This window comes from Chenopodium album, chromosome 2 (genome assembly GCF_948465745.1).
Source record: "Chenopodium album chromosome 2, dcCheAlbu1.1, whole genome shotgun sequence".
NCBI classification, from domain to species: domain Eukaryota; kingdom Viridiplantae; phylum Streptophyta; class Magnoliopsida; order Caryophyllales; family Amaranthaceae; genus Chenopodium; species Chenopodium album.
Window position 1 is genome coordinate 84,617,803 of NC_137835.1, and position 15,109 is coordinate 84,632,911.

The following is a 15,109-nucleotide window of genomic DNA, read 5'->3' on the forward strand; positions in this document are numbered from 1 at the left end:
TTAGGAAGATATTACATATTTCTTCTATTATGATGAGTTTTTTCTTGAAGAATATTATGATGACATTTTGAAAGGACATTCTCCAAATTATGATCAATACATAGTATATATTATTATCATTACTTTATTACGGAGTATCTTTGATTAATTTTGAATACTGTAGGAAAGTGGTCAAACAGTCAAACATGATATTTATTTCTCCAATTACTCCGTATATATTATCATTGCTCCATACTTTAATACCTGATTGTTATACTTTGACTAATTTTTTAAGTATATATATGTTACTTTGACCTCTATTGTTATACTTTGACTCATATTTCCTTCTGTAATACTTTGACTTTTGTTACTTTGCAATGCAAAAAAATTTATAACCCACATTGAACAAAATGGAAGAATGTTAATAATCAAAATTCAAAACATGAAAATGCCCTTTTATTATAATTTTATTTATGATTTAGCTAGCTGAGACCAGAATACATGAAATACAACTTGTGTATCTCAAAACTTTAATAATACTATTAAAAAAAAAGCATAATTATGCTCTAATTAATTAATTAGTACCCCCAAATATCTTCTTCAACTCATGAATTTGATTAGTATCCAACAAAGTAATCTTCTGAATAAGATCAGTGGGTAAGTTGTTTGCTGCAATAGATAATGTAGCAATGTGTATGCCAGGATTTGCACTATTAAACGTAGCAGTAGCGACGGCCGGAGTCGTGCCGTTGTTAACCGAAAAATGGTAAGACCCTTGTGGTATGATCATAATATCACCCTTGTTCAATGTTTTAAAATACGGCTTGTTATCCGTATTTATAAAACCGGTAATCATACTACCCTCGACCATATAAATAAGTTCTGTCACTCGGTGTGAGTGGAGTGGTACGACTCCACCCACACCGAGGTCTGCTCTAAGGACGGAAATACCTAGACCATTCACAGCAGGGAATGTGACATCAAATGCTTCACTTATCCCAAGTTTGAAAATATTTGACCCGTTACCTGGAGTGGCTAGACCTGAAAAAGTAAAATCATCAACTGTAAGGTCAGCAGGATTTCTACAAGGGTATCCTGCCGGTCCACCTGGAAGCTTTAAATCCGCCACACAAAAATCAACAACACTTGTTGCATATGTTAGAGAAATAAAGAGAAAAACGAAGAAGAAAATTTTTTGTAGTTCCATGATGATTTGTATGATTTTTTTTTTTCGGAAAATTATGTATTGTTGGTTTATTTGCTCTCTTGTAGTTATTTTCCTTTATATAGTGGTTAAAAAAAAAAAAAACGTATCTCCTAATTAGGAGCTGTAATTAAGGAGTGATAATATCTTATACAGTTTTTTTTCTTTTTTGAAAAATATCTTATACAGTATACTAGCTAATTCATGCATGTGATGATCTTTCTTGATTTTCGAATTGCAAATCATAAATCATATTATACAAATTACTTCCATTATAATAAACAATGCATCCAAAATTAGTGAAATTTTTTAATGATGAAAAGAAACATTAATTTCTTCCCTTACCAAAAAGATTTTCATATCAATTTGTTTAATTTATACCATATACGAAGTAGGAATTATTGACCATATTTTTTTTATATTCCAGTCCATATCATATGTATCATGATCCTAAATTCCTAATGAAGATACATTGTACTATTTCCGTTTCATAATGTTAGTTTCATATGTAATCATTCACATAAAATAAGAAAAGAAATATATTTGGAATCAAACATTAAAGTACAACGTAATTTATAATTAATGTACCTTATTTAACTTTTTTGATTTTTTATTAGGAAAGAACAATTAATAATTGCATAATTTAAGGTAAAGATTTCCTTATTTGAAGTCATATCATCAATCCACAACCAATTAATTCCAAACAAATCAAGTTATAAATTAAATATATTCAATATGGGTAGATTTTTTTAAAATGCCCAAAATAGTATATAGGGCTAACATTATGAAACGGAGGAAGTAAATGTAATGGATGGATTGGACTCATTGGAGTACCAATAATGACAAATGGCTTGTTCGCTTCATGCATATACTTGTGATTCGTGGTCTAGTACCAATATGTATCACGATCCTAATGAAGATACATTGTATTAGTTGAGGGATGAAGTTGTTTGTATGTTCTCATTATTTCCCTTAAATTACTTGTGATTCGTGGTCTATTACACTTTGCTTTGCTTATTTATCTAGATCCTTTGGTTTGTAAACAACACTCATAATTCTACCGTAAATATTGATGGTTGTATGATCATTAATATTCTGCCTACCTCATTCACTTAACTAGTTCTTTGCTGTTAAAACTGCAAGTGACAAATATCGAGCATTTTATTGGTAAGCTAATACGTGGGACGAGGCGACGAGCCTTATCGTCACTCTCACTTTCAAGGAAAAGATCCAGGTTCGATTTTGATTTGTAGCAAAGGCAAGGCCACGAGGGAGAGGAGTCGAAGTACTCATGTCATTATCACACACCGGTAGATGGGTATGGAGTTGTCGACGATACATTCCGTACCTTGCTTACTTGCTAAAATAGAAATCAAAGTTTATTTCATAATGGATAACATCATTCACATACATAGAATTACAAGGCTTCCCAAATACCCCCACCCCCAATTTTCTAACCAAACGGAGAAATGGAGAGACTAAATCTAAAAAAATATTATTCTTTCTATCCACCTATTAACCATTTAAAGTGAAATAAACCAGCAGCAGCACAAACTAATAGTAGTACATATAAACGAGGTCGATATCTGACAGAATATCATAGTAATGCAAACAGTGGAGCTCGAGCAACCGGTGACCCTTTAAGGCTGAATTACAAGTAGGGGCTGCAAAGCATGTATCAATGAGGTCAAAATAAGTTTAAGTGAACAACAAAAGACAGCAATCTACATAACTTGGTACTAGTGACTAGTGAGCTTACCGTATCAAGGCTGACGGGTTTAGCATCTTCAGCAAGTATTTCAACCACAGTTCCAGATTGATCAGCCTGTACAGAACAGACAGAAAGAAGTGCAACAAATTACAGCTGAAATCTTCGAAGATTTTCAAGAATAACATTAGGACACACAGGGTAAATGATGAACGTTTCCACAAATTTAGGAGTCCTCACAGACCGCAGGGCTCAAGAAGGCAGCATAATCACACGTCGGCGTGCCAGGTTCAGTGATGGTCAGTACCAATATTGATAAACTCAAATAAATACTAGTAAATAAAAGGCATGGTGTATGTAGTCCATCACCCATGCATTATGTTTACAAAGAAGAAAAAAAGAACCAATTTTCTTCCAATCTAAATACGATACATCATACGTGATATTTTAAAATTAATATTTTAAAAGTGAAAATTATGGAACAACTTGTACAAGTATATCACTTTAGAGCTCCAATTCCTAATTGGCGTTATTTGATTGAGTAATAAATATGTCAGATACCAAATCCGATACCAAATTGTTTTCAATATATCATGATCAATAAGTATGCCAAATACAAAAACCAGAGCCAATTCATCTCGTTGCATTGCATCAATAAAAAAAACTATAATACCTTCACATAAACACAACTTGTACTGTTCCATGACATACCTCAATTTCATTCATCAACTTCATGGCCTCAATAATGCATATGATTTGTCCTTTCTGAACTTTATCTCCAACCTAAGGCAACATTAAAAAATTGTTCACCTTACTTAATAAAAGTATAAAAGGGTATAGGAATACAGTAATACGCTGCGTGTGCATGCACTGATGCACATGCACAAAAGAGGTATACACCCACCTTCACAAATGGCGGCTCACCAGGAGCTGGACTACGATAGAATGTGCCTGACATAGGGCTCTTAAGAGGTGGAAGTGATGGTTTAGCTGATTTGGCAGCAGGAACCGGGGCTGGTAGAGCAGGAGTAGGTGTCGAGGAGACAGGAGCTGGGGAAGGTGCTACTGGAGGAGGCGGTTGTGCTGTAACCATATGTGTAGGGTTAGGACTCTGTGATTGTGGAATAGCCTCCTTTTTACGGATCAATATCTCACAGTCAAGCTGTTTCAATTGCAACTCTGCAATGTCTCTAGAATCCACAAGCCTAGAGCACAAAATATAGAAGGTGAAATTAATTTCAGAAACCTAGTTGTTGAAAATGAAAATAACAAAAAGAAAAAGAAAAAAAAAAGGAAAGAAAAATCTCTGTAACCATTCTATGTTATTATTCTTTATCATTTTATTTAATTCCCTTCTTTCCTTTCAATTTGACAATAATATTATAACAAAAAAATTGTACACAAATATAGTACTTACTACTTAGTATTGATTATTTTTGTATTTCAATTCAATTCTTTCCACATTGTTATGGAATTTTTATAATGGTTATTCTTTGTGTAGTTCATTATCACTATGTTTCTCCTTAATGCTGAATTTTTCTTCTATCACATCCATATTTCAGATTATTTCCTGACTATTTCTTCATTTATCCCTGGTTTCCCTAACCTCTCTAAAGCCATCTCATATCCTCTATGACTGTGTCAGTAGTGTCAGTGAGAAAGAAAAAAGTTACATACTTGACAAGACTGGCAACTTGGCTTAAAAAATCAGAAACTGTTTCTTCTGAAGCTGAGACAGTCGGGGAAGTTTCCCTAGGCGGCTCATCATTCTTCGTTTCTTGGGCTGCTGGTCCAGATTTTGCTTGTGGTGTAGGTGGAGCATGGTTAGAGCCACCCAAGGTAACCTTAAAAGACAAATTAGTCAAAAAATGATCTTCACACTTGCTTAAGAGATCATTAAATCAATATGACATAAGGAGACTCACCTCATTCAATTGGGCTTTAACGGCAACAACGCGGTTTGAAAGAGTCTACACGGTGACAACAAAAATTTATTGCAATAATAAGTCTCATATTAAAAATGATTTGGATCAGCCGAAACCAGCAACAATAAACTTGTAAAAACAATATACCAACAGTCCTTAACCAAATCTAATTGTTCAAATTGTTTCTCTTAGTTATTTCACCTTTTTCTCCTATAATTTACTCGTTTCTAGGCACGGATTTCTCGACTATCAAGAACAGGACACCTTAGCATAGTTACATACAGTATATTTTAATGACATTAAAAGCTTTCCTCTACTTTTGGAAAAATCATTTGATTTTACAATGATACAACTAAACATGTAAATATGCTTTGAACTTCTCGTGCTAGAGCTCTTTCCCTTCCCGACAAAAGGTCATTTACATAATGTACAAGTATATGCAATGTACCCTTTCATCTCCAATTCTCACTTTGTTTTCTAGAAGTTAGGATAAAGCAAAAGATACCAGTAAACATGACCATGTAATAAAACTTTACACCTCTATAAGGCCACTCATTCACTCAACACGCAAATCACAATCAATTACTCTATAAAATTCCTAAAAGGGCATCACATCACACTTCTTGAAACAAAATATACAGACCTCATTCTCAATGAATGACAAACACTACTTGGATGAGGATCAGCTAATATAATGTCACACTCTAACCAACATTATTTAATACAGTTCAATACTATTAGCTCTTTAAATATGGTATAGCCTACATAGGCATTGCACTATGCTGGCATTTCAAGTAAACGGGTCGTGTTGAGTTCGTGTTCTTGTTTGTACAGAAGTACAGATTATTATTTAAAGAAACAAAAATACTATAACAAAGTCAGTGTGACTACATACACAGCAAAAGATCATGAGCTAACAATTCAAAATTTATTTTATAATATACTACCGATTAAAATAACAAAACCTGGGTTATTCATCAACCACAACATTCTATGTTAATATTATTCTTATTTTTCAACAATTCATAAATTTCAGCAAATCAAATTAAATCATAAAACCCAAACAAAACCCACAAAAATTCAAGCTCAAAAATCAACAGCAATATTGCTACCCCAAATCAAGTTGAACTTAATTAACAAATACAATAATTTTGTATAAAAAATGAATTGTTGCTAAGAAAAATTCATTGCATCAACCAATTAAAAGAAGAGAAAGAAAAGAATTAACCTTGGAAATGAGGCCAAGCTTGGGCTTAGGAGTGAAAGAGAATGATACTTTGGAAGTAGAATGATGATAATTATGAAAATTAGAGGTGGGTGTTTCAGAAATAGCTGAATTCAGAGAAGAAGAAGAAGCTGACATTGAGATCGCCATTGTTGAGATTCTTCTGAAATTCTAGCAAAAATTAATGGATGAAGAAAAGGGTAGTGGTTGAATTTGATTAAAAGTTGGTGATAAATTTAATAAAATGGTTGAAGTTTGTAGTAGTTTGTTTGTTTGGTGTGTTTGTGTTATGTGAGTCGATGATATCGAAGAAGAAGCAGCAGCAGATGGGTGAGCCTCTAGTGAGGGAGCTCCGATAATACCGATGTAAGAGTTTAAAGTTTAATCATCCATTATGTGTCGCATTCTAGCATTAACCCGAATGTGCACAAACTTGAATAGAGTTGGGTACGGGTCGGGTTAGGCAAACCCAATATTATTGGGCCTGATACTTTAATGGGTCGTGTCTAGAAAGGGCTAAGAAAGAATTATGTTGTTAACGATTGTGTTGGTCTTTCTTAAGAAAACACCCATGTATGTGGACACTTCAGATATTTCGTAATAGGTCAAAGATAAGCAAATCGACATGTTGTGTTGGTGTCAAATTTTGAAAATCATGTGCATGTTCCATCAGTGTGCAACGCTCGTGCTGGTTAAGTCATTCGCACTATGCCAATTGGTTCTTATGCGAGTTTCACTTATGCCCAACTCTACACCTATGAAGAAGAAAAAGAAAAGGTGGTGTAGTTTGCCTAGAAGAGTTAGCTAAAGGATTAAATTTTATCTCATTAACGCACTTATTAGCTTCCTATCTATGTACTCTGTAGCATAGAGTACAAAAAAGTAGTCCCTTTGTTCCTTATAACAATGATTGAAACGTATTTTTAGGTTATAAATGCGGGCATTACTTAGAGATTTGAGGGTGACATTTAGTGTGCCATAAATTTAATCCAAACGCATTAAACCCGTAAATTTGCAAGTCAAACCCAACTTGTCGACCAATTTTGTGGAGAGAAATCAAGTTTATACTCATGATAAATTTAGTTTGTTTATCTAGGCCCTTATATTTGTCATTCCCCATAAAAGAAACGTGGGTATTTTAGTCATTTTATCATATTGAGATAGTTGATACTTCCTACAATTGACCATTGTTAACCAAGCTAACCAGACAATATAGCAACTGTGTCGAATCTAAGAGAGAATGAGAGGTAGGCGCCTAGGCTATATAGAAAATATAGAAATGCGTAATAATGATATTGATAAAAAAAAAAGCGCATTTATACTTCCCGGGCGCTTGAACAATTAGTAATAATAATACTCCGAAAGTATTAACATAAATAAAATATGGAGTACATACGAGTAAATTATTATGATGCATAAAAGTTAGGAATTGGAAACCATGAAATAAAAAGTAATTGGTCAAAGATAAGCAAATCGACGTGTTGTGTTGGTTCCAAATTTTGAAAATTATGTACATGTTCCATCGTTGTACATCGCCCGTGCTGGTTCAAGTCATTCACACTATGCCAATTGGTTTTTGACTGACTGATGCCCAACTCTACACATATAAAGAAGGAAAAAAAAAGTAGTGTAGTTTGCCTAGAAGAAGTAGCCAAATGATTGAATTGTATCTCATAATGCACTTAATAGTTTCCTATCTATGTACTCGGTAGCATACAACAAAAAAAATAGTCCCTTTTTTTCCTTATTGATGCCTTATTTAAAACATTTAGGAGATTACAATATATATGAAATATATATGCTTTGTACTATTTTAAACTTTTAATTTGCAAATTGTGCCATTCAAAAGGTTTTGCGGCAAATAGGTTGGCCACTTTTGCTAAAACTCAAGCAGTTTCCAGAAAATTAAATCTACTCCTTATTTTTCAAATAAAACACATACTTCAATTATGGAATTGTTATTTTCAATTATTTCAAATATGGCCTCTCGCTCCCGGTGCCTCTCCTCTTTTTTCCTCTTTTCTCTCTCCAAAACCCTAGCCTCCATTGTTGATTTTTGAAGGGGCTTCCATCGATTTTAATCGGTGGAAAGCCCCAATCCTTGTTTCTTTATTGTTTTTTAGGTTTATAATAATGCTTCCTCCTTTTGGGAGGAACTTTTCTCCCTCGAAAGAAAGGGTTTCTGATCTCCTTCGAAAGACAAGGGTTTTTTGACCTCCTTCGAAAGACAAGGTTTATCTCCTCTGTTCGAGGGAGAAATTTCTTAGTTTTGAATCCATAGCAGATCTAATGGATTGTCGTGAAATTATTTCATTGGTGAAAAAGTTATCAAATTTTCGAATACGAACAGATGAATCAGAAGGAAAACATCCTCACGGCTACAAAGGATCGTTAGATTGTCTCTCCAATAAGACTGTAATTTTCAGCGATATAAGCGGGAGATGCTCCGCAGTGCAAGATCTACTCGACGATCGTAGTTTTTATGAAGAAAAATTCTATTTGATTCAATATCTTATGTATTTGTTAACGTTGAATCTCTATTGTAGATGTCGTATGACTTTTAATTAATGAAATATTTTTGCTATTCAAAAAAAAAAAAAAAATATGGCCTCTATAAGATTCTTCAATTCGTTATTTACACTTTATTTTCTCTCTAATTAACACGATTCCACGCTATTCAAAAAAAAAAAAAAAAATTAACACGGTTCCATAATACGTTACTACCCATAGGTTAGATTGGTAAAACCTAGCTATGTAATCTACCCTTCAAAACAAAAAAAAATAGTGTAAAAATTGAGCCACTTAGGTGCAAAATCCAATCAATTTGACCAAATTTCATTTTCATAACAACAACCTCCATTTTCTCTCTCCTCCAACTTCAGACCACTACTCCTCTCTCTATCTCTCTCCACCATTTTTATTACCTTCATTCACTGACCTCCATTTCTGTTCATCAATGGCGTCTTCTCCTTGCTCTTCCACCTCCTCTTCCTTCGACGAATTCGACGACGATTCCTTCGAACACACTCTCCTCGTTGTCCGCGAAGTCTCCGTCTTCAAGATCCCTCCTCGCTCCACCTCCGGCGGCTACAAGTGCGGCGAATGGCTCCAATCCGATAAGATCTGGTCCGGTCGTCTTCGCGTCGTTTCCTGCAAGTCTCGCGCCGAAATTCGACTCGAAGATCCGATTTCCGGCGATCTCTTTGCTGCTTGCTTCGTTTATCCTGGACTTCGCGATCAATCGGTTGAACCTGCGCTCGATTCTAGCCGATACTTTGTGCTTAAGATCGAGGATGGTACTGGTAAACATGCTTTCATTGGATTAGGGTTTGCTGAGCGAAATGAAGCTTTTGATTTCAATGTTGCGTTGTCTGATCATGAGAAGCATGTTAAGAGAGAGAGTGAGAAAGAGGTTTCTGCTGCTACTGATGGTGGTGATGAGAATTCTATTGATATTCATCCTGCTGTTAATCATAGATTAAAGGTATTTTTTATCTTCTAATTTGGCTGAATTTTGAGCTTATATTGTTTTAATTGTGATTGATTGCAAAATGTGATGTTAATTTGATTGCATTGGTTTATTGTTAGCAATTTGAGTAGGTTTTATAGATTTAAGGTGTTTGATCAACTGTGAGTCTTTATGTGTGATCACATTTTCATATTTTTGAGTTAATGCAAAGTACGATTGATGTCTAAACTTGAGATGATAGAAATTCGGATGATAGAGATCAAGCAAAGATTGGATTTTACTTTGGTCAATTATGTTTTTGATTGTTGTGCGATGGAAAATGTATTAGTATTGATAGGTGCAGGGAAATTAAGAAAGTGAGGGGATTGGTAAGTTAATAAGTTATTATGAGGATCTGTGAATGGAGATAGATCAAAGATGTGATGGTCTCTCGATCTCGATGCTTGAGGATGCTGATCATGGCTGATTTGAATGGGGAATAGAGGGTAGGTGGATTTAAAAGTTTGGCATTCAGTTAGCAATAGCAGATTTGGAAGTATGAGGTGTATTGATGCTCAGTTAGTAAATCCTATAGAAATGAAGAAATGCTGCTAGAGTGCCAGTGGTAGCCCTGGTAGGATAACATAAAGTAAAACTTTGCAATTGCATTTTTGAAAATCGATGGTAAGGGGCATGGACATCAGAGGTAATATTGAAGCTTGTTGCTACTTAAACACGCGTAAACCTGCAAAAAACTTTATCTTTTATGATATGTGAAAGGAATAGGATGTTATTCAGGTCAAGCAACATTTTTCTGTTATTAGTTTGAATCTAAATTATGCTTTAGTTAGTGTTATGCAAATTATAATTGGGAACTTTGAAATGAAAGCTCTTATTTTGGCTGTAGAGCAGTAGTTTAATGATAAATGTTAGGTGATAGTTTTCTGTTCCCATTGCTAGTTAGGAGTTAGGTTTTACAGTTAACCTATTGTGTTGCCAGGATAGAAATTTTTTGGCTTAAAATTTACAGTTTGAAAGTAGAGGAGGAGTCTTGCTAAAACATTAGATATAGGCTGATTTGAATATCTCACTTACTTAATGACCTCATGTCATGTTCCTTAGGTAGTTTATAATTTATACAGAGTAAATTAGGTAGGAAGCTATCAAGTCTTATTTATGTGTGAAGGGATAGTCACTGATAGCAGTGAACTAATTCATATGAAGAGTGTTTATCTGGTGATTTTCCCTAGGGCCAAGCGTGTGTTTTTTCAGAGGGATGAATTACTCCCTACTTTCTTGTTGGTCATGCATGCATGCACGTAAGCATTGTCGCCTTATTAATTGTGAATCCTAATGGTTGACTTTAAATGATCTTGGAAATGTTGGAACCAACAATACGGAGAACTTGATACTCTTGTTGTATTGTATTATGTTGGATTCAAGTGTTAGCTTAAGAACTAAATCCATAATAAATAAATTTGCATGGCATAATGGTAAGCGGCATGTAGTGCTATTAGATTTTATGGAGATTAAACTCAAGCCTACAACGGGCATTTATGACAACTTATAATGATTATATATGGTTCCATACGACATTACATGACCCCGTGATGTATTCCCTGGTTTCTCAAAGGTTTTCGACACCGGGTCCCGAAACCTCAAAAATTGCTCAAAAAACGTGGATAATAACCTTCAATTTTGGAAATTTTTGACTTTTTTTGGTCAGAAATAAAAGTTGCCGAGATGTTTATCATGGAACCTAATACCCTCCGGGAGTCCAATTGGGTGGGTGGAACCATCCAATTTGCCTTTAAGCATCTAATTTACCCGTTCATAGTTTGTACCGATTTCATAAACTCAAGCCAACCACGGACATTTATGACGACATATAATGATTATATATGGTTCCAGACGACATTATATGACTTCGGGATGTATCCCCTGGTATCTCAAGACTTTTCGACACCGGGTCCCAAAACCTCCAAAATTGCTCAAAAAGCGTGGATAATAGCCTTCAATTTTAGAAATTTTTGAATTTTTTTGGCGCTAAAATAAAAGTTGCCGAGATGTTTATCATGGAACCTAATACCCTCCGGGAGTCCAATTGGGTGGGTGGAACCATCAAATTTGCCTTTAAGCATCCAATTTACCCATTCACAATTTGTATCGATTTCATAAACTCAAGCGTACCACGGACATTTATGACCATATATAATGATTATATATGGTTCCAAATGACATTATATGACATTTGGATGTATCCCCCTAATATCTCAAGACTTTTCGACATCAGTTCCCGAAACCTCCAAAATTGCTCAAAAAGCGTGGATAATAGCTTTAATTTTGGAAAATTTGACTATTTTTGGCTCGAAAATAAAAATTGCCGAGATGTTTACCATGGACTCTAATATCCTCTTGGAGTCCAATTGGGTGGGTGGAACTATCCGATTTGTCTTTAAGCATCCAATTTATTTGTTTTCGTACATGCCTCTTTTATGGGTTATTCACGGGGCCTTATGTAGCCGAAATAATGGTCATATATGGGCTACGTTACTCGGACTCTTTCATTTACCTCACATGTTCGTGTCGGACACTGACACCGACACTTAGACTTTTCATTTTTAACTAAAAACACATTTTTCAAAAAAATCGGCGAGTCCGATACTTGGACACCCGTGTCTAATTTGACACTTCATCCGAATCCAAGTAACATAGTATATGGGTCGAAACAATATTATATGACCCCTTGATGCATCTCGTAGTGTTTCATGAATTTCCGACACCGGGTCCGACACCTCCTAAATTGCTCAAATTTTGTGTATTATAGCCTTTATATTTGGCTTCCGTATATCACTATATTATTTTTTCACCCGGCGAGATTAGGTACTTCCATGGGTTCCCAAAGGGCCTTGGGAGTCGTAAATAGTACCTGGAATCATCTCATTCATTCTTAATCATCATGTCTTAAGGCAAAGTCGACATACCCTTAAATAACAAAAACATCTATATGTATGCCTTGTCCTTGGGTGCACATGTCTTGTGCACATGCCACACGCCCCCCCTACACCATCCAACATCCCTACACTTGGGCTTTGTTACTTGTCTTAGACCTGTACTTAGCATTTTTTAGTGTAGTTTTCCAAATTATAGGTGTTTTTAGGGAATAGGGTGGGGGGAGGGACGAATTGAAGTGACATAGGGCTGAATTTCAGTGGATTGTGGCAGCAAGGCCACTCTGCCACGTACAATACCCCGTCGTGTATTTAAGTCGTTTGCAAAGGATTCAACCCGCCGCTTGATAGGAATTGTACTTTAAGGCAGCTCTCATGGCGCATGTGCTCGGTAGCTTATGAACTAAATCAGTAATAAATAAATTTGCATGATATAATGGTAAGTGGCGTTTAGTGCTATAAGATTTTATGGAGATTAAAACTCTTTAGTTATTAAACTTCAAACCTCTCCCATACCCTCTTAAAATAAATGTAAAAAGAATTTGTTCCTGTCTTTTGTGCCATTTATTAGAGTAAGCATATTAAGCTTTTAATCTTCAAAGGTTTTGTTGCAATATATGGTGAAAATTTAAACACCTTTTCCCACAACTATGTTTTGGCCATGTAGTTTTGCAAGCTTACAATCTTATCAAACGTATCTGTAAAATTTGTGCTGAACTAGCTAACCTGATACAATGCTTGATGCTTAAGCTTGAAATTTGCAGTCCTTGATATTGGTGGGGGTTTACAATATGCAATGGTGACTTACAGCAATTTTTGTTGTGTGACAAAACCCCATATTCTTCTTATTTTGTGTATACATGATTGCAGGAAGGTGAAACTATTCGGATAAATGTGAAGCACAAACTAGCGAGTGGATCAGGTATGCTTTCTTCTGGGATTAAGTCTGTGGGGCTTGCTCCACCTCCAAATGGGTCTGGGAACCCAAAACCTCTGGGCCTTGCTCCACCTCCAAGTGGGTCTGGGAAGATTCGTTCTGTACTCCCACCACCACCCAATGACCCTGCAGTCACTAGGCTTACTTCTAATCCCAAAGGCTCAAAAGACAGTGCAAGACATGCTGTGGATCCTTTGTCTGATTTTTCACAACTTGAGGTAAGTCCCTCAGCATAGATGTGCTTCTTTAACCGGATCAAATTACCAAAATTATTTTTCACAGTTGACTTCATCGTTTAACTTATTCCACTTGGATCAAGTTACCAAAAATGTCTAAAGTACATGTTGCAATAGTGTGTGCGTGCACACGCGCACTTTTTTTTGGTGGGAAAATAAATGACATTGACACTGTTGAAAGAAGGGAAAATTTTCATTCAGGTACTCTGATTATTAATTATAAATTCTTTCTTTGTAGGTTTTGTAATTCCTTAGACTTAAAGCTACCATCGACCTTTATAATCAGTTTCATTTGGGTTATTCTAGGCTATTTTGTTGATAAATCTGTAATATGTTGATGATGTCTGAGTGAAGCTAAATTCCAAAATTCCTGGTACTTATGTGGAATTATTGATAGGACATGATACTTTCAAATTAATAGGTCGTGTGTCATATGAGTGAAAATTTTCTTGGAAGAGTTCTGTTTCTGCTGTAGGCTTTAGTGCAAACCTTTTCTTTTGGATTTGGACACTTAATAGGACCTTGATCTCATAGTCAATTTAGAACATTAGGTGTTAGAGCAACCGTGTATGTGTTGACGTTTTAAGGTAGCATCAAGACTACTTGTTCAATTTCATGATTACACTTCATATTTACAACTTACTAGTGAGAATTGATGGTGTAGCTGAACTTTTTCATTCTCTTATGATATACGAGCAAGAAGTATCCTTTTACTTTTTTTAATCTTAAATGGTTGAACATTCCTTTTGATGTATGTTGCCATATTTGAAAGAGCATGTGGCTGGTTCATTGTGCGTATTCTGCATTATTTAAATGTACTTGATGCAATCTGCAGAGGAATCTTCCTTCTAAAGCTGGATCTGGGACAACAAATGGCAGTGCTGCTGGATGGGCTGCGTTTTAAATGTACTCCATTGGTTTCCCACATATGTACTATTAGATTGTTGTTTACAAAACGAGAGAACAGTGCGCCTATGCGTGTGCGCGCGCGAGAGAGGGAGAGACTTACAACCTGGAGGTTGTTTATTGAGTTATTGAATTTTTACCAATTTCTTCAAAATAATACATCAAAATATATGTTTATAAACCTCAGTGAACCCTATTATATGGCTACTAATACTTGATTACTTGTGAATGTTGTGATGCACCCTTTTGATGAGTATATCTGCTAATGTGCTATGGCATAAGAGAAAATAGCTAGTTTGTAGGAATGCTCCTTGTATTTTCAAGAGTTGTATACTTGTATTATTGTATGTGTAATTTTAAAAGGAAATATTTACTCCGCGAGTCTTAAGTTTCAAAATAATGGCATCAATTTGACTTTTACACTTTTACGTAACTTATAAATTGTATATAAAATAAAAAACAATTTTGTTATGACTTTTTTTAAAATAAATTAATTTATGAATTGAAATTTTTTTAAGGGTCAATGATTTGCATTATGCGAATGTCAAATTGTGGCAATGAAAGCATGTAGTGTACTATTCAGTACGGAG

The 15,109-nt window shown here is 35.1% G+C and overlaps 3 protein-coding genes across 3 annotated transcripts; 1 reads left to right on the forward strand and 2 right to left on the reverse strand.

Annotated features, from left to right (window-relative positions):
• Window positions 1-553: 553 nt before the first annotated feature.
• Window positions 554-1,186, reverse strand: LOC145591469 (auxin-binding protein ABP19b-like). Its single transcript, XM_081647934.1, has one exon. The coding sequence runs from the start codon at window positions 1,184-1,186 to the stop codon at window positions 554-556; it is 633 nt and encodes a 210-aa protein (XP_081504060.1).
• Window positions 1,187-2,549: 1,363 nt separating this feature from the next.
• On the reverse strand, window positions 2,550-6,410 carry LOC145591480 (biotin carboxyl carrier protein of acetyl-CoA carboxylase 1, chloroplastic-like). Its single transcript, XM_081647945.1, has 7 exons — window positions 6,045-6,410; window positions 4,817-4,861; window positions 4,569-4,735; window positions 3,796-4,096; window positions 3,603-3,674; window positions 2,943-3,008; window positions 2,550-2,847 (listed from the first exon to the last, which is right to left on the reverse strand). The coding sequence occupies exons 1-7, from the start codon at window positions 6,189-6,191 to the stop codon at window positions 2,824-2,826; spliced, it is 822 nt and encodes a 273-aa protein (XP_081504071.1). The 5' UTR covers window positions 6,192-6,410; the 3' UTR covers window positions 2,550-2,823.
• A 2,481-nt stretch (window positions 6,411-8,891) lies between these two features.
• On the forward strand, window positions 8,892-14,740 carry LOC145604603 (uncharacterized protein At1g03900-like). The gene is made up of 3 exons (XM_081660507.1): window positions 8,892-9,525; window positions 13,311-13,595; window positions 14,449-14,740. Exons 1-3 carry the CDS (start codon window positions 8,998-9,000, stop codon window positions 14,515-14,517), a joined length of 882 nt encoding a protein of 293 aa, XP_081516633.1. The 5' UTR covers window positions 8,892-8,997; the 3' UTR covers window positions 14,518-14,740.
• The last annotated feature ends 369 nt before the right edge of the window (window positions 14,741-15,109 follow it).

Excerpts from the sequence above, each read along its gene's own strand:
- LOC145591480 (XM_081647945.1), bottom strand. The coding sequence starts at position 6,191 with ATGGCGATCTCAATGTCAGCTTCTTCTTCTTCTCTGAATTCAGCTATT. Across the intron at positions 4,862-6,044 it reads AGCTTGGCCTCATTTCCAAG|ACTCTTTCAAACCGCGTTGT; the intron begins GTTAATTCTTTT and ends GTCACCGTGTAG. Across the intron at positions 3,009-3,602 it reads AGTTGATGAATGAAATTGAG|GCTGATCAATCTGGAACTGT; the intron begins GTATGTCATGGA and ends TGTTCTGTACAG.
- LOC145604603 (XM_081660507.1), top strand. The coding sequence starts at position 8,998 with ATGGCGTCTTCTCCTTGCTCTTCCACCTCCTCTTCCTTCGACGAATTC. Across the intron at positions 9,526-13,310 it reads CTGTTAATCATAGATTAAAG|GAAGGTGAAACTATTCGGAT; the intron begins GTATTTTTTATC and ends ACATGATTGCAG. Across the intron at positions 13,596-14,448 it reads CTGATTTTTCACAACTTGAG|AGGAATCTTCCTTCTAAAGC; the intron begins GTAAGTCCCTCA and ends TGCAATCTGCAG.
- LOC145591469 (XM_081647934.1), bottom strand. The coding sequence starts at position 1,186 with ATGGAACTACAAAAAATTTTCTTCTTCGTTTTTCTCTTTATTTCTCTA.